The sequence below is a fragment of the Giraffa tippelskirchi genome, chromosome 11 (genome assembly GCF_054371585.1).
Source record: "Giraffa tippelskirchi isolate mGirTip1 chromosome 11, T2T-mGirTip1v1.2.pri, whole genome shotgun sequence".
Taxonomy (NCBI): Eukaryota; Metazoa; Chordata; class Mammalia; order Artiodactyla; family Giraffidae; genus Giraffa; species Giraffa tippelskirchi.
Genome location: NC_137285.1, coordinates 82024851 through 82047174, shown reverse-complemented (window position 1 = coordinate 82047174; position 22324 = coordinate 82024851). Strand labels below are relative to the sequence as shown.

Sequence of the window (22324 nt, the reverse complement as noted above, 5' to 3'; positions counted from 1 at the left end):
TCCTCTTTCCTCTACATTCCAAGAAATTCTGGTCATAAAAGAAAGGCAATCAAGTAGAGTTTTTTTTTTTTTTTTTTTTTTTAATTATCATGCTTCTTGGGAACCTAGTGGTTAAATTGTGGTGAAAATGAGAGTCAAGAGCAGGCAGTGTCTAGCTCCCTGAATTATCTTTCTGGGTTTATATATTAAGCTGTTACTACATAAGTATGGTTTAAACAAAGGGCTTCACTTTTAAAATGACATCTAAAAATTTCTGAATGAGATCTCTAAGGCCTCATTCAGCAATACAGTCCACTCTGACAAAGCTATTCTCCATTACTGCCAATAGTGGGAGATGGAATATTCCAGACTTAATTACAATCCATGGCTATAACACCTGAGAGAAAAGGTTCAGCTGCCTGAGGCCATCAGGCTCACAGAAAACGTTCCAGGGCAGTAATCCATTAAGGAAAGACTGAGGCCAAGGGGAAGAAGGGAATGACAGAGGATGGGATAGTTCAATGGCATCACCGCCTCAATGGACAGGAATCTGACTAATCTCCAGGAGATGGTGTAGGACCGGGAAGCCTGGCATACTACAGTCCATGGGGTCGCTAAGGACATGACTTAGCAAATGAACAACAACAATTCATTAAGACTAGTATTATTAATAGGACACAGGGTTCAAACTCAAAAATATATTCTGATCTTAGCTCTATATTAATTAGGCAAATCAGTTCACACATAATACACCTCAGATTTCTCATCTATAAGTTCTTTCAGATGGGAGAGTCATTTTCAGCTACTAAGACTACATTATGAACCAGGATATCCTTTATTTGTTTTCCCAACAAGATCTAAAGCCACCCAAAGCCCTTCGAAAGGCTATAGAAAAAAGTCCTACCCTGGAAGTCTCCCTTTCTTGATCGGCTTCTTCATAATGTTTTTATAGAGTATCCTCTTTCCTTCCAGCCATCATCAGTTTGCCTCCCAGCATTCTTCTATAGAATTCCTACGCTCATATCATTTTTCCCAACCTTGTCTACATTTGCACCAAGGCTTCCCTAGTGGCTCAGTTGGTAAAGAATCTGCCTGCAATGCAGGAGACCTAGGTTCAATCCGTGGGTTGGTAAGATCCCCTGGAAAAGGAAATGGCAATCCACTCCAGTATTCTTGCCTGGAGAATTCCAGGGACAGAGGAGCTGGACAGGTTACAGTCAATGAGATCGCAAAGAGTTGGACACGGCTGTGCGACTAACTTTCACTTTCACTTTACATCCAGTAGAGTTACTAAAAATGACCAATGAGTAGACTTCTTTTCTACTTTTCTTTCTAATTAAGAACTAAAGACAAAAGTAGTTGACAAAGTAAAGGAAGAAACTCAGAGTACAGCCAGGGGTCAGCAGTTAAATGCCAATGAAAAATGGGAACTGACCTGATAAATGCTTGGATTTCTTCATGGATAAAAATTTGCAAACTCCTCAGTATTTTCTGCAAGACTCAGCTTTCAGATCCATTTATATGAAAAACATATCTCATTTGCACATGTTACATGGGGCTGACCAAGGTTGAGTATACTGTGTATCAGGATATCTAACCCATGAAAGTCAATCAAAAATCACCAAGTATTTAAATTAAAAAGACACTGCATGATATCAAATCCCATCACACACACTTGCCTTTCTTAGAGCAACATCACTTCTAATGTAACTATGATGTTTTTTAGGATCAGACTCAAGTCTTTGTTTTTTGTTTGAGTTTTGGTTTGAATTGAACACTATTAATCCATAATTCTCAGTAAGTTGGTCTTTATTCTTCCCTTTGTCAAGAAGACATTTAATTTCTCTGGCATGAGACAATCTTTTTAATATAGGAAATAAATGTCATCTGAAATAGTCTCTTTTATAGGCTTTCACCAGATTCTTTCACTGTTCCTCACTGGATAAGTTTGGAACCACTTAAAAATGTCTGTTGTGTTCCTTTGGACATATTCCAGCTTTTAAAAACATTACTTGACTAGATGGACTGGTAAATTAAAAATACTTTTATTGTAATGAAAATAAATTATCTCAAGGAAAAATCAATAACGAGTTAATTAATTAAGCAATGTCCTTGCTGGTAAATTTTTTAAGATCATTATCTTTTGAATCAGAAAGTATTTTGAAAATTAGTTTTATGGGTTTAAAATCTTGACTCAATCCTGCGTATATGTGAATAAATCCCAATCAATTAAATTTTAAATGGATTAGTTTTAGGAAAGGGCAACATGTTTTGCATGTCTCCTATGTAAATCAGGAGCTATGTAAGGTACTTTACATATACTAGTATTCTTAGCCCTTAGAACTGACCTTCAAAGAGTTATCATTGACTGTATTTTACAGATAAGAAATTAAAGGCTCAGAATTATTGTGAAATATTCAAATATCTAAAGCTTACTTTTTTTAAAGCTTTTTTGGGCAGCAATCTACATTTTAAATTGTGACCCTGTTTCATATTACACATACACATGCAAAAGCACACACACATCTATCTTTGAAACAGAGACTCTTGAAATAATAGGAAATGTTTAATCCTTTCTTCGTCTATTTCTTTAAAAAGTTGTATTTTATTATTTTAAAAACATTTTGGACACGTCCCACTAACTATACCCAAGGTGTCCTGATCTGCAATTTGAAACACACTGACCTCCTAGATTGCCTGATTCAAGTCTGATTTCAAATGCCACGTTCTTTCTAAAATGTAACCTTCTTCACATAATCCATTTTAACTCTAGAGACTGGTACAAACTGTTAAAAGTTTCATTTTATAAAGACTACCAAGACACTACCAGTAAACATGGCCACAAAGTAGTAGTAATCAGAATAGTCAGTGATATTCACTGAACATGCGTGAAACAATCACTGCGCCAGGCGTTTATGAGCGTGAAAATGACTGAGGTAGTCTCAGATTTCAGGTGATTACACTTGGTGTAGGGGTAGGAGACAGGCTTGTAATCAACTAAACCAAAAGGTAGGCATGTAATCAGTACTATTTTGGTGTCAATGAAGGAATACATTTTAACTGGCGAGTTATTTTTAATATCAATAAGCAAGCCAACGAAATATACTTTTAATATGTCTAAATGGCCAAAACTGATGCTGGAAAAAACAAACGTAACTTTCCTCCCAAAGTTCAGATTGCTATAATATACAACTTATAAATATTTACCCTTGGGAGTTTACTACCCAGAAAATGATGAACAGTTCTTCATTTTCTTTCTTCCCATTAGAAATGATGATAAAGTAAACCATATGATGAATCAGACATAACTTCTTTAAAATTATATCAAGCTCTTTCTTTCTCAATGCCCAAACACTCATCCTACCTAAAAGAAAATCCTTCTCATTAATAAGCATGCATTTGAAATTACAGCAATGCATTTTGCTGCAGTTAAATTGGAAGACTGATAATATTTGATATTAGTAGAACATATATATTAACAAAATTCTAACTTCTTTCTTAAAACATCAGGTCATAAAATTTCTCTTGCTTCTGAAAGAAAATCCACTCCCCCAAGAGAGAAAAGCAAATGAATATCTGCATGTATGACTTCATCTTAACTGCGGGTATTAAATGTTGCCTTTTTAAAGAGAACATTGCACTTCTTTCAGAGGTCATTTGCTGACATCCAACATTCCATAAAGAAACACTTGAGTAAAGGATGAGAAAGTCATCTGGGATTCACACCAGAAAACTGCTGATGAAGATATTAATCAATGCTGACATTTATAGTTATTCTTTGAGATAAACATGAGCCTGGAAAATGAAAGAAGAGGAACAAAGGTAAAGAGAAGTAAAGGAGGAAGAAGGGGAAAACCCAGAGAAATCTGGGCTGCTTTTAAATAATTCTGTCTTGGTTTAAGTACTCTTTCATAAAGTAGGTGGGGACTGGGCTGAGATTAAGGATTGCATACATTTCCATAATTCTTCATCTATCGTTGGCAAGTTACCTAAAAATGAAAATATTTTCACATTAGAGCTTGAGTCAAACTTGCTTTTTAACTCCATCTTGTTTGCATATTTGGGTCCATCTGTTAGAATCTTAGAGTTTCTAGGGTCTATTATCAGAAAAATGGGGCTGCAGGTCCTGCTGTGCTCTCCGTGTACTTAGCAGACTGTCAAGATGGGCACGCCTGGTGTGGTTTTAGCTCTTATTTCTGCACTGAATGCTTCTGATGATTGTGGCTGCTGTTTCCTCATCCCCATTCCTCCTCCTCCTACTTTAGAGAGAGACTTGCATAAATCCAGCTTTTATATATTCTAATGAGTAAGGTTTATTTTAAGAATATCATCAGACATATCACAAGGCAATTTCTTCCTATGTTAAAGTCCACAGGAGGTGGCATGGGTTGTGCGCCACACAAGAGCTAAGTGTATATCTTCCTACTGTTGATATATTGATACTCTGTCCAAATAAAATAGATGATAATTACCAGCATAAGCATATTCTAGGTAAAATAATCACTTAAATCCATCAAATTCTTACCATACAACATCAATCACCACTCTAAAAGCTTATTCTACTGGTAATTTGCTACAGAGACCCATTGAGAAGAAGAGAAAAAATAATTTAAAATTACATTAATTCGTCTATTCTCTCTTCCAACTCATGTCATGTTTAGGGATTTGATTGGTTTATTGTTCAAAAAAGATCAGTTCTTTGCATTCACTGATGTCACTAAAAATCCAACATAGTTTTTCAAGAGTCTTGCCATTGTCCTCTATCATTCAGAGAGACAAAGGAAATGTAAATTATAGCCTTAGCTTTTAAATTTTTTTTAAAAGTCCTGTTAGAGGAACTGGAAAAAAAAAAAGCAAAATAAGAATGCAGAAATATTTAATTTAGTGCTGAATCATGAGATACAGAATATGAGTTCAGGGGAATGAACCGTTTCTCATTTGAGATGATAACTATAATAGGGCAAGAGCTATTGGACAAAATTTTATTGAGCAGCTACTCTATGGAAGACACCATTTTAGAGACTGGATTTCCTTGATGCAGGAAGAGTCTTCTGGTGCTCACCTAGTACTCTGAGATGCAGTCAGACATATCGGAAAATCTGTCACCTGCCATCTTTGACCCAACTAGCACAACCAAAGGTAGCCCAATTCTCAGGCTGAACTTGAAGGTGAAATGTGTGGTCTGTTTCTGCCTTGACTCACAGTTGCACTGAGCCCCCCTTGCTTCCTATTATGAGCTTAATCTTGCAACATGGTTTGGCCACTGTAAACAAACACTTCTCTCAGAAAGGTTGAGGGCTTACACAACTGATGAATATAACTAGTGACACAGGGAGAAGAAATTAACACCCAGAGATGAGTTAATTCGGTGGAGTATTTCTCACATACTTTAACTCTAGGGCATAAAAGAACAGGGGATCTCATAAACAATGAGATATAAACCAGATGGCAATTAAATACATGTTTGGGCATTTAGAAAACCTAGAATGGAGCCCCAAATTACTAACAATAATCTACTAAAGTTCTGGGATTCTCTGGAGTGATTATAATCTTGTTCATAATTATATTTTTAGTTTTTTAGTAAGGCAAACAGTATCTGCTTGATAAATTACAGATTATTTGAATGAAAAAAGAGACAAAGTTCCATCGTTATTGATAAGCTGATATAGAGAAGGTGTGACTTTTTATCTAGCTTAGTTTTTATATTAAAATATGTAAAGTAAAACTAAATCATATCTAGATTATCTTTCTATAAATTAGAAAAAATAAGTTTGGGTTAACTGCATGGCTGATATTTATGTGTATAGATTTAAGTGTAGGTGATTCAAGATATAAACCCTTAACCTGGTAAGATGGGCTTTCCAGGTTGTGCAGTGGTAAAAAATCTGCCTGCTAATGCAGAGACACAAGAGACTTTGGTTCAATCCCTGAGTTGGGAAGATCCCCTGGAATAGAAAATGGCAACCCACTCCAATATTCTTGCCTGGAAAACTTCATGGACAGAGGAGCCTGGCAGGCTACAGTCCATAGAGTTGCAAAGAGTCAGTCACGACTGAGCACATAACACACAAGAGCAGTTTAGCTAGTACCTGCAGTGGCTACATCACCCCGGTTTGTCTGGGACTGCCTTTGCTTTAAAACTAGCTCAGCATGCTGGCAACTCCCTCAGTCTCAGGGAAACCAGAAAAGCTGGTTACCCGATAAATCTTTGAAGTGGATTTTTCATTTCTAGCCCATGAACATGCAGTTGGCACCGCCAAAAAAGTGTACTTTTCAAAGGCCTGAATGTATATGTTCAAATGTTAAAAGTAGAATTTCTTAATCTATTTTGTATAGGAGAAATAACCTTATTTAAACTCATGCATTAAATATTTCTACACTGGAACATTAACCATTTAAAAAGTATATGAAAGGTTTTTTAAAAGCAATATTAAAAGAATTTAATGAAGAAAACCTTATAATTTCTTTCAAGAAAGTGTACAATATAACCAAAGTCCACGAAACTTTTTCAATTTTCAAGATTCCTTGGAAGTGGTATATATTTATGCAACTAAAAAAATAAAATGAATGGAGATTGATATCAGAATATGGAGGCATGAGATAAAATATTTAAATTATCCGGGAATTTAGATTATCCTGAAAAAGCACTGATAAAACAAAACTACACCATTTTTTATACTTAGAGTAAAGATAGAGATAGATTAAATCTAAGTTTCAAAGTTAATCCTAGGTTTTGAATTTTTAAGGGAATATTTGAACAAAGGAACAGAAAAAAACTTCAGAAAGAAGCACACATAAATAATGACGTCACCTCCACGTTTACTTTAAACTGTCAAAATATGATGAAGAGCATGTCAAACAGGTCTGTGCAATGGGGAAGAGTAAAAGACGAGCGGGCTTTTGATAAAGAGTTGTCCTTATAAACTGTAGATGAGGCCCAGAAGCAGCTTTGCTGAGTACACGGTTGAGGCAGAAATGGAGAGCCCCGGGTTCTTGAGGAGAAAGCTGTGCAGTGTTGAGGGGCTGGGAAGCAGGAGGAGGGGGATGTGGCCAGACTGTGATGCTGCCATGGAGGCAGACGTCTGAGGAGCTTCTAAGGAGAAACAAGTCAGCCACTGACAGCGGGTGCACCAAATAAGCTGAAGAAAAGCAAAATGGTAAAGCGCCACCGGAACGGACAATGCAACCTATGATGAGGGTAGCTTTTGCAGAACCAGAGAAGTTGATGGCATCAGTGAATATCAGAAACATACAGAAGGCAACTTTTGCTATCAGTGGAATCAATTCACTTGTTTAATAATTTTGCTGTTTAATAACTTCCCTCTTACCCATGTTATCAAGAATTTAGAAATGAATAATAGTAAGAAAAAATTAACATAAATATACTGGAACCAGTGTTTTAAGCTTCATTCTGTCAGAAATAATTGCATAGAGTGAAAGCAACAGATGGGCAGTTAGTAAGACAGAAACAAAGATATTCTCTGTTCAAAAACTGCCAACTGCCATCACTTTGTCTCCAGAGCAGTACCTGACAAAAAAACCTCACTGATATTCCATAAGCTATGGGAGTTCATGTGCCCATACGGCAAGGGTTCTACTGTCAAAGCCTCATTATATCATGATTTTTGAGGGTCTGGTCTGAAAGCGTCTTCATTAATACAGGAAACTAAAACAGTGTTTGCTCTTTTTCTCTAACTGTTCAATCACTAGCAAACCTAAGTTTTATGAAAAGTGCAAAATTTTTCACGTTATCTAACTAATGCTATCTAAATATTCTGCTATTCAGGTTAATTAATTTTTAAAAAGTGATTTAGAAAAATTTCAAAAGCACCATGAGTATGCACTATTAAATGCTTTATCCTTTTGAAAAACATTCTAAATATATTTCAGGTTGTAGCTAAGTGCTATAAAGACACATGTGGAAGTCTCAAATTTCCATTTGCACTATAACTTTCCATAGTTTGTGGGGTCTAAAAAAACTTGGCAGTCAACAAAATGAATGGGTTTAAGTCCTACAGGAAGTTCAGAGAATAGGTTAGTGATCAGTATCCTTAGGTGACATGCTATGGGGAACAGCTGAGGAGGTGAGATTGAATGCATCATGCTCACTATGTTCATGGACAGTTGGCCCCAAGGGTTCTACTGCATGGCCAAGGAAAGTTTGCTGTAGTTTTGATAGTGCTTAAGAAGCACTGAGTTATTTCAGTCTACCAAGATACAAATGAACAGATTTAGCACATGTTTCTGGGAGGACTACAGAGACTCCTGGACTCCATGTATAATTTCTCATTAATGAAATTCTGGGAGTATTTCTCTCAAAAGAATACTTTCTGAATTAGATTGAGCTGTTATTTTAATAATATTACTTGATACTTTACAAAACATAGGCATTCAACAGCTCTGTTTCTAGGAGACTCTGTCTTTATCTTGAGGGTGACTTACTTAGAGGAATCTGTTCAACTAGACAGAAAGAAAAATACAACTCTAAATAGAAAACATTAAGGGACAAATTGTTAAGAGAATATTTAAAATAATATAGCAGCAAAAAGGTAAAGCCAAACATTAGAACCCTGATTCTTATTCCGTCATTCACTTGTTTTTCTGCTATCTTCTTCCTTAAATAAGCAAAGTTTATGCTTTTAATGTATCACTAGCTGTTCTCTCTCGTACTTCACCTCAAACATTTCATACCTCCTTTTTCTCCCTATGGTGTCCATGTAAATGGAAACCAGACTAAATGGAAGGTCACCAATACCTTGACTGATAGCTAGGAAGATGTGGGTGTTTTATTTTATATAAGTATTCTAACTCACTTTTAGCTCCTGAAAGACTATCCTTTGCTACTGATATAGGCCATTCTTAAAGTCACCTTTTTTTCCGACCATACAAAACTCACTTGAGAGGATACTGAGACCCAAACCCAATTAGCTGCAACGCATTCATTTGTTCATTCAGTAACTAGACATGAAGGGCCATGAATGCCCCAGGTACTGTCACTGCTCCAAGAGTTAGAAAAATAACGGTGTTTCCCGTTGGAAGATTCAAACATAATAAAACGTAACAATGTTAATGCCTATCATTTACATAGTACTAGGTGATTGATTTATCCTAAGCACATGTTTTAGCTCATTTTATCTTTAAAAAGACTTCCCTTATAGTTCAGTCAGTAAACAATCTGCCTGCAGTGCAGGAGACCCAGGTTCGATCCCTGGGTTGGGAAGATCCCCTGGCAAAGGAAATGGCAACCCACTTCAGTATCCTTGCCTGGAAAATCTCATAGACAGAAGAGCCTGGAGGGCTGCAGTCCATGGGGTCACAAAGAGTCGGGCACAACTGAGCGACTAACACTTATCTTTAAAATAATATAGAAGTACTAAAAAATATCTCCCTTTTAAAAGTTAGGACTCAGAGGAAAAAAAAAAGGTTAAGTTGTCCAAGGTCACAGAGTTAGAAAGTCCCTGCATCTAGGAATTTGGGATTCAGAATCTATATATTTAATCGTTCTACTATATTACCTCTCAATGACAGCAAGTAAAATATATATAAAATGTAGTAGAGATGTATTATATGAATATAAGAGTAAAATACCATAAAAGAATAGAGAGCAAGAGGAAAGGGTTCTACTTTAGAAAAACTGTCAGAGAAGATCTTTCCAAGGAGATGATATTAATATTTGAGAAGGAACCTGGGTTGTGAGAGAGAGGAACTCTTAAGAAGATCTGGACAGAGAGCATTGCAAGAAGAAACACCCAACACAAAGGCCCCAAAACAGAAGCGAACTAGGAGTGTCAAGGAAGAGCGAGGAGGTCAGTGGTTGGGGGAAGAGGGAGTAACCCAAAGGGGCTAGTATGCAAGGCCCTGTAGTCTGAATGAAGGGTTTGGGCTTCATTCGAGGCCACTTACATGCTTTTAACCAAGGGAGGACTTCTGGTTTATTTTTAAACTCTTCTCTGGTTGCTCTGTTAAAAATAGAAAAGCTGAGGACTGGGCCCTTGTGAAGCCCAGTATCTGCAGGCAGAGCTGAGGTTGAGCCAGCAAAGGGGCCCTTGGAAAAGCAATAAAGTGAAAGTGAAGTCGCTTAGTCGTGTCCGACTCTTTGAGACCCCATGGACTGTAGTCTACCAGGCTCCTCCGTCCATGGGATTCTCCAGGCAAGAGTACCGGAGTGGGTTGCCATTCCCTTCTCCAGGGGATCTTCCTGACCCAGGGATTGAACCTGGGTCTCCCACATTGCAGGCAGATACTTTGCCCTCTAGGCCACCAGGGGAGGAGCCCCAAAACAGTAAAGGTAGGAGGAAAATAAAGAAATCACATCTAAGAAGCCGGATGAAGAAACTGCTTCCTGAAGAGCAGTGTGGTCACCGTATCCAGCACTGCTGGAAGGTTAGGAAGAGGGCTGAGAACTCATGACTGGATCTGGCAAGGGGAGCCTGTCGGTAACGAGAGTGTGTTTGTGGGTGTGGTGGGTAAAGAAAGCCTAGTCTGAGGAGGCTGGCCAGCCCACCGGACCAGGGGAGCCGAGAGAGCAACTGCTGCCCGTTCTCTTAGGAAACAACCCTTTCGGGGAAGCAAAGAAACACAGCAGTAGATGAAGGGGCTGCGAGAGCATTGCTTTTCCTATGAAGGTAACTGCACCTCGGATATGGTGAGAAGGACCAGTGGGACGGAAACCGAGGGAGCAAGAGAGAACAAGGGTAACTCAACGAGTACAGTCCTCAGATTCAGGGAGGAAGTGGGCCCTAGACAGAGCGAGGGTCCACTGTTTGTGATGGGAAGCTGAGCAGAGCACGCACGTGTAAGACCGGCTGGCAGATTGGAGGGTGCGAAGATGAGCCGGTTCTCCTCAACCTTCCAGTTTCACAGTGAATTAAGGGCCCTGGTTAAGGGTGACATGAAAGCAGGGAGTGTCAGAGGACGAAGAAGTTGGGAGAGGTACGAAATAGCCATTTTATAGCATGAAAGAGTTCCTTCGCAGGCAAACTGGACAAGGAAAGTGGACATGGTGATTCCAACACCACTTTTGCCTCTTATTGGATGTGTACTTGTATGCAAAACACCAAATCCCTCTCTGGGTCTCAGTTTGCTCATAAGTGACAAGATGCAGATGAGCACCCTTCAGGGGCACCCACAAAGGGTAGGGTACTTTGGGTTGTCCTGGCGACGAGTGCCACTTAGAACTCCATGTCCAGAATGCTCCAAGTTCCTTAGTGCATGGAATGACCCTGTAAGACAGATGACTCTCCCTCCCAGATCTCCAGCGATGCCCAGCCCTGGCGAGAAACACAGGGGATCAAGGATCACACCAGGTGTTGTGCCAAGTCCGAGACCCTAACTGTAACTTTAGGTGTTGACGTCAGGGAGAGCCAGCTCACAGGGATGAACAAAACCACGTGTGTGCTCAGTCGCGCAGTTGTGGCTGTCTCGGCAATAGCCTGTGGCCCGCTGAGCTCCTCTGTTCATGGAATTCTGCAGGCCAAAATACTGGAGTGGGTTGCCATTTCCTATTCCAGGGGATCTTCCCAACCCAAGGCTCGAACCTGTGTCTCCTGTGTTTCCTGAATTGGCAGGTGGATTCTTGACCACTGAGCCATGCATATATCTGCCTAATTTATCACCAACAATCATGTCTCTTACCCCTGAGGCGTTTTTAGACTGAAAACAGGCTGCCAGCCAGACAAAATGTAAACATGTTGAATTTACCCTTGTTACTTCCTCAGGCCTTTTTAAGGTACTAATGAGCACTGACAGAGTCTAGAGATTACTGCCAGAGAAAGGAAGAGCCAGTACAGGGTGATCCAGAAATGAAAAACCAGTGCTCTGCAATTTCAGAAAACACTGTCATTAGCTGTCACAATAATTAAAAGTGCTGCCAGTGACAGTGTCTAATAGTAGCAAAGAAAGTTTGATACCCACATGCTGCCAGTTTGGCAATGGCATCTCACTACCATTAAATGAGAAAAAGTGATTTTATCTGTATTGACCATTAAGGCCCCAACATGAACTGAGAATTAGTTGACAAGGACAAGGCTGTATTACTAAAGGTGATATATCACATTCTACCCAGATGATCAGTGGGGTGCTGCAGGTATGGCTGTTAGTGACCTTTCTAGCTGACACCTTCGTTAATGATTTGTAAGAGGAAAACCAGCATGTAGATGGATTTGCAAAACTGATTCTACCTTGGGAGTTTTTCCAAGTGCAAGCTTCCAGCATCACAGTAATAACTTAAGTAGAAAAGAATACAGAGTTTCCTCGTAGGATTTAAAATTCAAGGCAGGCAATTATGCAGAGAGATAACACAGACAGATAGGGAAAATTCTAGGTGAAAATCTGAAATAGTATGATGGCGATTCCTGGGGGGGCGGAATCAATGATTACACAGTTTCTCAAATAGTTTCATCATTGACATTTGTCAAATAAGAATGCCTGCCAGATATTATATACTGCTTCATCTATAGCATGTAATCAATATAGTAAAAGAATACAAATAGCCAATGTGCTTTGTTTGACCTTTCAAAAATGTGAAAAAAAAATTTTAGTGCAATTCATATCAAATTCATATAGCATAAAATTAACCATTTTAATAGAATTATTCAGCAGCAGTTAGTACAGTCACAATGCGGTGCAATCAGCACCTCTACCCAGCTTCAGCTCCAAGAGGAAAGCCTGTACATATCAGTAGTTGTTCTACCTGTCCCCCTTTTCCTAGCTTCTGGTTTTGTCTCTATGGACTACTGAATTCTGAAAATTTCAGTTAAATAGAATCACACAATATGTAACCTTTTCTGTCTGGCTTCATTCACTTAGCATAATTTTCCCAAGGCTCATCCACCTTGAAGCATATATCAGTACTTCATTTCTTTTTATGGCGGAAGTCTATACTTATAATTACAATGTTAATTCAAAACACGGCATGGAGCTACCCCTCAGTTCTGAGTGCCAACAATAAGCAGAAAACAGCAGAAATCCAGCAAAACCTAACTTACCTTAATTATTATAAGTCTTAAGTAAAGAAGAGAAAAGAAAAGGGCTTATTTTATTAATTTTACTATTAGGAATTCTTTGTGAAATAGCAGATGGTACTATTAGAAAGTCTTTTCTGTACTTAAGTGACACTTAGATCATTACTAACAAGACATAGTAAACCTGCATTAATTATTGATGAGCTGAAAGCTTTGGAATTCCCTAGCTAGGATGCAGAAGATGCTCAGTAAATGGCTGTTGAGTAAACTGCGGTAAGAATCAGAGAGTATGTGGGTCTTTTGGTGTTTGTTTATTTATTTGTTCTTTTCTATCCAACTAGGGCTAATGCAAGGTGGCTGACATGAGTAAGCAGAGGGAATTCTTTTTCTGGTGCCGATCAGATTGATTCTCAAAGTTATCATGACCCTGCTTCTAAACTGGTAGCCTGATCCACACGGGGGCTGATGGAACAGGTTGCGTTTTTATGAAATGTCCTGAGTACGCTATAGAAAAAGTCAGAAAGGATTTTTCTTCTTCTTTTTTAAAATCTCCATCTATATACTGTGGGATCTCCATTAAATCTATATCTAGCACAGAATTTCTATATTTTTATTCACTGTCAGCCACAGTGAGGTAATTTATGAGATAGAATATTGTTCTTAACTGTGATTTTCCACGCTACTATTTTAAATCAAACATTTATGATTATTCAGTTTATATGCTTTTGATTTAGTTGAATGAATACTTTCTTATTATGAAATGTGGAATGGTGACCTGCTCTTAAGAACTTCAGTCCACTGAACTGAAGTAAGATAGTAATCTAACTTTAGTTCTTAATGATACCTTTGAGGGATAAAAAGAGTCCTTTTTGTATTGCAAGAGTTTCAGAAAGAATACTAAGAAGCTGAGAATCCATTTACAATGTATAAATTTTCCTCCAAGGAGACATTATTTTGTTCTCTCTTGTACTTTATAGTTAGGGAAAAACACTATGCAAAATAACTGAAATTTAACTCTTTGTGTCTGTCTTTCAAATATCTGTATTTTTAAAACTGTGACCACTTGATTTACTCACTTAAGTGAGACGATAAGTTATTCCTGCAGAAATTAATAGGTACTCACAAAACCTGTAAGAATATAATTAACTTACTACAAAAATGTTCCAGGTTTGGTATACTGTTCCTGTGGAAATATGTTAAATAGCTGTAATAGGTACAAGCTGAAGATAAATTATTTGCATCCTTTAATGTAATTGCAGTCATCTGTAAAACCAATTTCAGCCACAAAAAATGAACTTTTGAACCACACAATACAGAACAAGAAGAACATATTTCAATATATCAGGATTTTATAAACACTTGCATAATCCAGAGAAATCAAACCAGATATGACTTTGAGACACAAACAACACAGGCTCAGTGTAAAATTTGATGAATCCATAAAGTTGCTTGGAACAATGCCATACTCTTTGGAAGCTTCCAAATTGCAGGGCAGTCTTGGTTATGATAGCACTTTGCCACATCACAGAAGTAAAAGACATCTACAGTATAGCATGAGTCAGAACATGTAATGTCTCTACATTTATCAAGGTAAATGATGGACAAATTATGAAAGGAACAAGAAAGGCCGGCAGAAGAGGAGTCGTGGTGCTTTTCGTGAGACCAGCTTGCTGGGAGCCCGCATGTCCACCCTTCCAACACAACAAAATGAGGCAGATAGGTGGTCTCCAGGGAGCTCTATATCAGATATTGCAGCGGCAAACACTGCCACACGTGGGTTACATGTTTACTTCGTAAATGGACTCTGACCAATGGGAAATGATTACTAAGAAGGAGGAAGAAAGCTTCATCCTCCTGGGGAATAAAGTTCTGGTAAAATGATAGCTGCTTATTTGCATGATATCCTTCATAGTTTGTCCAATGTTCTTAATCATACATATACTGTTGACCTTTAATCAGTGATGTTGTTTCAGCTTCTTAATTCTACGTGATGTTGGCCAAAAGTGATTAAATAATCTATTTCCCCCATTAAATATGTGGTAATTTAAAAGAAATAGGGCAATCATAAGAAGATAAACATATGTTTTGAGCAGGCAATTCAAACACATATATGAGAAATGGATAAAAAGCATATTCAATCATATTAGGAATAATATTTAAACACATGGGCAATGAGGTATCAATTGCAACATTAGGCTGGCAACCTCTTTGTTAGGGCATTTAGAGTAGAAATGGAGAAACAAGATTAAGATGGTGAGGATTAAAGAGGAGAGGAGAAAGCAATGACAGCAAATGTAGAGAATGTTTTCAGGTTGTTTAGATTCAAAGGAAGAGCACCTCTTGGAGGGGAATAGATGGGCAGAGGAAGAGTATTTATCTGCTTTCAGATGGGAGACATCAGAATAAATTAAAATGCAGAAAGAAGTGACCAGTAACGTTGAGACAAAGGATTCAGATGTGGTACCAGGGTGAGCATCTCGGAGAGGAGGAGATGACAAAGAAGGCCTTAGGCAGCCAGGCCTCAGGCAGCCAGGCCTCAGGTAGAACAAGTACCTTAACATTCCAAAGCCCAATTTCTTAACTTTAAATTAAGAACAACATTGGTAATTTAGAAAAAATATACAAAGAGCATTGGACATATAAAATTTCATTTCAATTCAAAAATTTAATACAAACACAACCTGTTACTACACAGTAGAAATGGCAACCCACACCAGTAGTCTTGCCTGGGAAATTCCATGGACAGAGGAGCCTGGTGGGCTATAGTCCAGGCGGTCACAAAGAGCTGGACATGACTGCACGCACACATGCACACACCTGTCACTACCAGTGGCTTTTATACAAATATTATATATATTCAAAGGCAAATTTTCTGGTAGCAATTCATTTAAAAGAATTAATTATATGGAATTAATATGATGAGATGGTTGGATGGCATCACAACTCAATGGACAAGAGTTTGAGTAAATTCCAGGAGTTGGTGATGGACAGGGAGGCCTGGCGTGCTGCAGTCCATGGGGTCGCAAAGAGTCCGACACGACTGAGCAACTGAACTGAACTGAATATATATACCATGTTATTTAATATAATTAACATTTATATTTATATATACATAATATATATATACACACACACACACGCACACACATAAACAGTCTGCAAGTGGAGTAGACTCAGCAGTAGGCATTTATCAGGAAGAGTGTAGATGCTAGAAGGTGGTTTGAATTCCGGCGCTGTTTCTAGCTCTTTCTTATTCACTCACTGCTCTATGTCTGACATTTAGGATAGTGGCTGGCAATAAATGCTGTTGAAGGAATACATGAATAAAATTTTCTTAATTTTTATCTGTGCATACTAAGTCACTTCAGTCGTGTCCAACTCTTTGCGGTCCCATGGACAGTAGCACATCAGGCTCTTCTGTCTGTGGGATTCTCCAGGCAAGAAGACCGGATCGGGTTGCCACGCCCTCCTTCAGGGGATCTTCCCAACCCAGAGATCAAACCCACATCTCTTATGTCTCCTTCATTGGAAGGTAGGTTCTTTACCACTAGAGCCACCTGCAAAGCCCGATAATACTTCTAAGTCAAATGCGATACAAGGGATAGAAATAACATATTAAAGTAATACAGTGTCTGGGACATAATTGGAGCTATGAGGCAAATATCAATCTTTAGTAAAAATAAAAAATAATTTGAAGAATTAACAGAAAGGTTTAATGACTCAGAAGTTCATTATTAAAATCTAAAATATACCATTAATGTGATTACTTGAAAGTATCTACTTGAAGAAATTTTTCCAGAATTTTTACTACAGTGACAATCAATATTGTTGTGTTACTTCCTCACTTTCAGTCCTTTGAAGGTGCCAACTACAGTGATCCAACGTGCTACAGAAATAACTACTGAAGCACAAGTATAATAGCACCGTTGCCATAGAAATGACATTTCTCTCCTTTGAGTGATTCATTTCAATGTTCTTCCTTCAAGAGAGAAAACACACATTCACTCACGCACACATAACACTGAGAGTAATTTCTCTTTTTTATTAATTTACTTTTGCCTTTTAAAACAACGTGCCTAATAAAAAACAAAAATCAACAAGCAGAGTCAGGTTATTCACCACAACCTTCAAGTTAATAGATTATAACATGATACAAAATTGGTAAAAACCCACTTATCCCAAAACCGACTGTTGTTTTTACCTATATAAATCAATCAAAAAATAAAGATTTTTCAAATGTAGATGGAAAAGAGGGACAAAGCAATCCATGTACATGTCAGATTATCCACAAATATGAACCCATTATATATCCCATCTGTGTCTTTTCCATATTCTTTTCTTTTTTGCCCTGTCCTATGCCATCCTGACGGGCCTAGAGGATGTAAGGCAGCAGCTGGCAGAGCTCTGGTGGCGGAGCTTAGCCACGGCTGGCCCACAGTGGGCACCAGTTTCCTATATTCTTTACTTATGTTGTACATAACAGAATATTAAATATTTCTTTGTGCCGTTAATTTTATCTGCACATTCATAGTGAGTTGCATAGTATCCCCAGAAATGATATGTTCAAGTCCAACCCCCCAGGGGCTGGACCTTATTTGGAAATAGGGTCTTTGCAGATGTAATTAACTTAACAACCTTTGCGTTCAGGGCGAGCCCTGACCTTACTGACTGGCATCCTTATAAGAGTAAGGATCTGGTACACAGAGATACACAGGGCATGTTCACGTGAGAACACAGGCAGTCACTACATCCTGGAGTGATACAGCCACAAGCTCAGGACCACCAAGGACTGTGCAAGCTGCCATGACAGGGCCATGAAATAGATGTTCCCTCCCAGTCTCTGGAAGGAACCAACCCTGATAGCACCTTGCTTTCAGACTTCTGTCTTCCAGAGAGAGTAAATTTCTATTGTTTTAAGCCAACAAGCTTGTGGTAATTTATTACAGCAGACCTAGGAAACTAACACAGCCTTCAACAACGTAAAGAGAGTGAAGGAAACTGACTTTTGGTGAGCACTGACTATGCACCAAAATCCACATTGTTTTGTGTTTAATCTCATTATTCTCACAAAATTCTGAAGAAAAAATAAATTATTCCCTTCTCCAGGGGAAGAATTTGAGGCTCAGTGAAGTAACTTTCTCTAGTATTATTACCACTCTTAGATTCTAACAGCACACTAATTCTAAATATTATGGATTAAAGTAAGACATTGTTCAGTGGCATTATAACTACTATGCAAAAGTGTTAGCTGCTCAGTCATGTCTGACCCTTTGTAACTCCATGGACTGACTCCACCAGGATCCTCCGTCCATGGAATTCTCTAGTCATGAATACTGGAGTGGGTAACCATTCCCTTCTCCAGGGAATCTTCCCAACCCAGGGATTGAACCTGGGTCTCCCGCACTATAGGAGGAGTCTTTACTGCCAAAAGCTGTTGGGGAAGCCAGTAACTACTACACACTTTAGTAAAAATATTTTTCCTGTATACCATGACAAGTGCTTCTAAGAAAACTCACCAAAATTGAATTTTAGAAGTCATTTCTTTCTGCATTTATACTTTAATAAAAAGTTTAAAACTATTATTTAATACAAAAGTCAACTTCATATTTATGTACTACTAATAAACATTTGGAAATCAAATTTTAAATTGTTTAATATTATAAAAAACACAAAGCTCTTATGGAGAAATCTAACAAAATATGTGTAAGATTTGTATTCAGAAAACTACATAACATTGATAAGAAAAATTAAATACTAGAAGACCCAATATTCTTAAGATGTCAGTTTCTCTTAATTTAATACATGGAATCAAAGTAATTTCAATCAAAATCCAGTAGAAAACTTTGTGGGTAAAAATTGACTATCTGATTTTATAATTTATATGTAAAACAAGGATTTAAAATAGTTAAAATGAATTTAAAAAGAAAAAAGTTGTAGGAAATCTCATAATACTTGATTTTAAGACTTACTACAAAGCTGCAGTATCAAGATGATTTGATTTAGCACAAAGTCAAACCATCATATATATCCATACATAGGGAGTCATAGATATGGTCCAGAAACAGATCCTTACATATATGGCCAGCTGATTTTCAACAAAAATGCCAAAGTCATCCTGTGCAGAAAGTTCTATCTTTTCAATAAATGGTACTGGAACGGTAAGGCATCCATACGCACGCACACACACACACACACACAAGTGGATCACAGACCTTAATAAAGCCTTTAAAATTTCTAGAAGAAAACATAGGAGAAAATTTTCTTGGCAAAGATTAGGCAAAGATGTCTTAGTTACAACACAAAAAAGCGTGAACCATTAAAAAAATAATTGACCTCATCAAAGTTAAAAAACTTCAAAAAATACCATAAGAAACCAAAAAGATAAACTTCAGACAGGGAGAAATTATTTGTAAAATATAAATCTGATAAATATTCAATTATATTTAGATATTTAAACTTTTATAACTTAATAATGGGAGATACAACCCAATACAAAATGAGCACTAGATTTGAGAGGCAGTTCACTACAGAGGCATGAATGGTATACAAGAACATTAAAAAAAAGATGTTCAATATTATTAGTCATTCAGTTCAGTTCAGTCACTCAGTCGTGTTCAACTCTTTGCGACCCCATGAACCGCGGCACGCCAGGCCTCCCTGTCCGTCACCAACTCCCGGAGTCTACCCAAACCCATGTCCATTGAGTCAGTGATGCCATCCAACCATCTCATCCTCTGTTGTCCCCTTCTCCTCCTGCCCTCAATCTTTCCCAGCATCAGGGTCTTTTCCAATGAGTCAGCTCTTCGCATCATGTGGCCAAACTATTGGAGTTTCAGTTTCAACATTAGTCCTTCCAATGAACACCCAGGAGTGATCTCCTTTAGGATGGACTGGTTGGATCTCCTTGCAGTCCAAGGGACTTTCAAGAGTCTTCTCCAACACCACAGTTCAAAAGCATCAATTCTTCGGCACTCAGCTTTCTTTATAGTCCAACTCTCACATCCATACATGACCCTTGGAAAAACCATACCCTTGACTAGATAGACCCTTGTTGACAAAGTAATGTCTCTTCTTTTTAATATGCTGTCTAGGTTGGTCATAACTTTCCTTCCAAAGAGTATGCAACTTTTAATTTCATGGCTGCAATCACCATCTGCAGTGATTTTGGAGCCCAGAAAAATAAAGTCTGACACTGTCTCCACTGTTTCCCCATCTATTTCCCATGAAGTGATGGGACCAGATGCCATGATCTAAGTTTTCTGAATGTTGAGCTTTTTTTTTATATATAAATTAGTTTATTTATCTACTTTTTAACTTTACAATATTGTATTGGTTTTGCCATACATTGACATGAATCTACCATGGGTGCACATGTGTTCCCCTTCCAGAACCCCCCTCCCACCTCCCTCCCCATCCCAATATTACTCAGCCATTAAAAAGAATACATTCAAATCAGTTCTAATGAGGTGGATGAAACTGGAGCCTATTATACAGAGTGAAGTAAGCCAGAAAGAAAAACACCAATACAGTATACTAACACATATATATGGAATTTAGTAAATCGGTAAAGATAACCCTGTATGCGAGACAGCAAAAGAGACACAGATATATAGAACAGTATTATGGACTCTATGGGAGAGGGCAAGGGCGGGATGATATGGGAGAATGCCACTGAAGCATGTAAATTATCATATGTGAAACAAATCGCCAGTCTAGTTTCAATGCATGATACCGGGTGCTCGGGGCTGGTACACCGGGATGAATGTTGAGCTTTAAGCCAACTTTTTCACTCTTTTATTTCACTTTCATAAAGGGAAATGAAAACAAAAACCACAAGATATCAAGACACATCTACTAAAATGGCTAAGGTTATGCAACAACGTCAACAGCAACAACACTGAGTGTTGGCAAAGACGCAGAACATCTAGAACTCTGATACACAAAGAGGCAGCTACTGTGGGAAATGGTTTGGAGTTTCATACAGTTAAACAGATACTGACCACACTCACAGATACTTGTGGCAAAGAAATAACATCACAGACCTGTACACAAATGTTCACAGTAGTTTTACTGTGAACACTCCAGAAACACTCAAATGCCTATGGGCATTTAGATGGACACACCAAATACAGAATTTCCAAACAATGGAGAACCACTCAACAATAAAAATGAATTATGGATACATGCAGGAACATGGATAATCTGCAAAGCATCCAGACACACAAGTCTAAATGCTGCATGATTCCATTTATATGAGATTCATGAAAGGCACAGAAAGTAGATCAGAAATTGACAGAACATGGGGTCTTGGTGAGAGGACTGACTAGAGAGAAGCATCAGAAAATGCTTTCAGGTAACAAAAAAGTTCCATATCTTGATGGTTGTGATGGCTACAGAACTGTTTATATTTGTTAAAATGCAACCCATATACCTAAAAATGGTGAATTTTACTATGTGCAAATTATACCTCGAAAAATCTGACTAAAAATTTCATTTCAGTGGCAAAGAGGAGAGTTTAAACTAGGGAGTTTCAGAGTAGCTGTACAAGAGCATTGGTTCTTCTGAAGCTATATTAACACGGGTATGTTCTTCAAAAACACTAATATTTCTCAGTTCAGTTCAGTCGCTCAGTCGTGTCTGACTCTTTGCGACCCCATGAATCGTAGCACACCAGACCTCCCTGTCCATCACCAACTCCCGGAGTTTACACTAATATTTCTAAGCAAATACAAATTTGAAACATTCCCAAACAAATACTATATATATATATATATATCTTCTACTAAAAAAGCCTTTAAAAATAACTCTCAGCATTAGCAATACCACGCGATTCTTAAATGTCTTGCTTTGATAAATGAAGCACAAAAGTACCTCTTTACAAGTGAAACAGCTGCTCCAAGGTGACAACAGCCCATAATTTCAGCTCTACATTGTTATGGTTATTATATAAGGTGAGTTAATCCAAGTCCAGTTCTCTAATTTACTGAGCTTTTCTAATTTACATTGTAAAAACTCCCAGTTTAGAGCAGTTTCTCACATGCTATTGCATTTTTGTTTTTTCTTCTGAGACCTTCTCTGCCTAAGGAACTACAACTAATCCCTCAAGACAGCTCCAGCAGCCTTCCTCCCTGAACACTGGTGCTGTGTCAGGCTGATTCACCGGTTTCTCCCTGAGCTCCAGGGCATCTAATCTGTTTCCAGGATAGCACTCCTTTGACATTTATTTGACTCTTCTACTAAAATGAGAACTAGGAATTCTAGTTTATATCTCTTTATTTGCCCAACTCTTAGCAACGTGTCTAACATCTAGAAGGTGCTAAATACAAGTCTAGCTTTGAAAATACATCGTATCCTGAACATCAGTTGTCATTTCACTGTATGGG

The 22324-nt window shown here is 38.0% G+C and overlaps 2 protein-coding genes across 7 annotated transcripts in view; one reads left to right on the top strand and one right to left on the bottom strand.

Annotated features, from left to right (window-relative positions):
- The window catches only part of PDGFD (platelet derived growth factor D), a 269444-nt gene that overhangs the window by 134716 nt on the left and 112404 nt on the right, over positions 1-22324 (bottom strand). The gene's annotated exons all lie outside the window — the stretch shown is intronic.
- Positions 1-22324, top strand: part of DDI1 (DDI proteasomal shuttling factor 1) — a 36618-nt gene that overhangs the window by 2056 nt on the left and 12238 nt on the right. Inside the window, exons 2-3 of one of the 3 annotated variants that reach the window (XM_081545899.1) lie at positions 3630-5897; positions 9179-9426. In XM_081545899.1, coding sequence (XP_081402025.1) covers positions 3630-3683 — 54 coding nt within the window. In that variant the 3' untranslated portion in view covers positions 3684-5897; positions 9179-9426. Of the gene's footprint in view, positions 1-3489; positions 5898-9178; positions 9427-22324 lie in introns of those variants that run through there. The other 2 variants (XM_081545898.1, XM_081545897.1) reach the window with 2 other exon arrangements.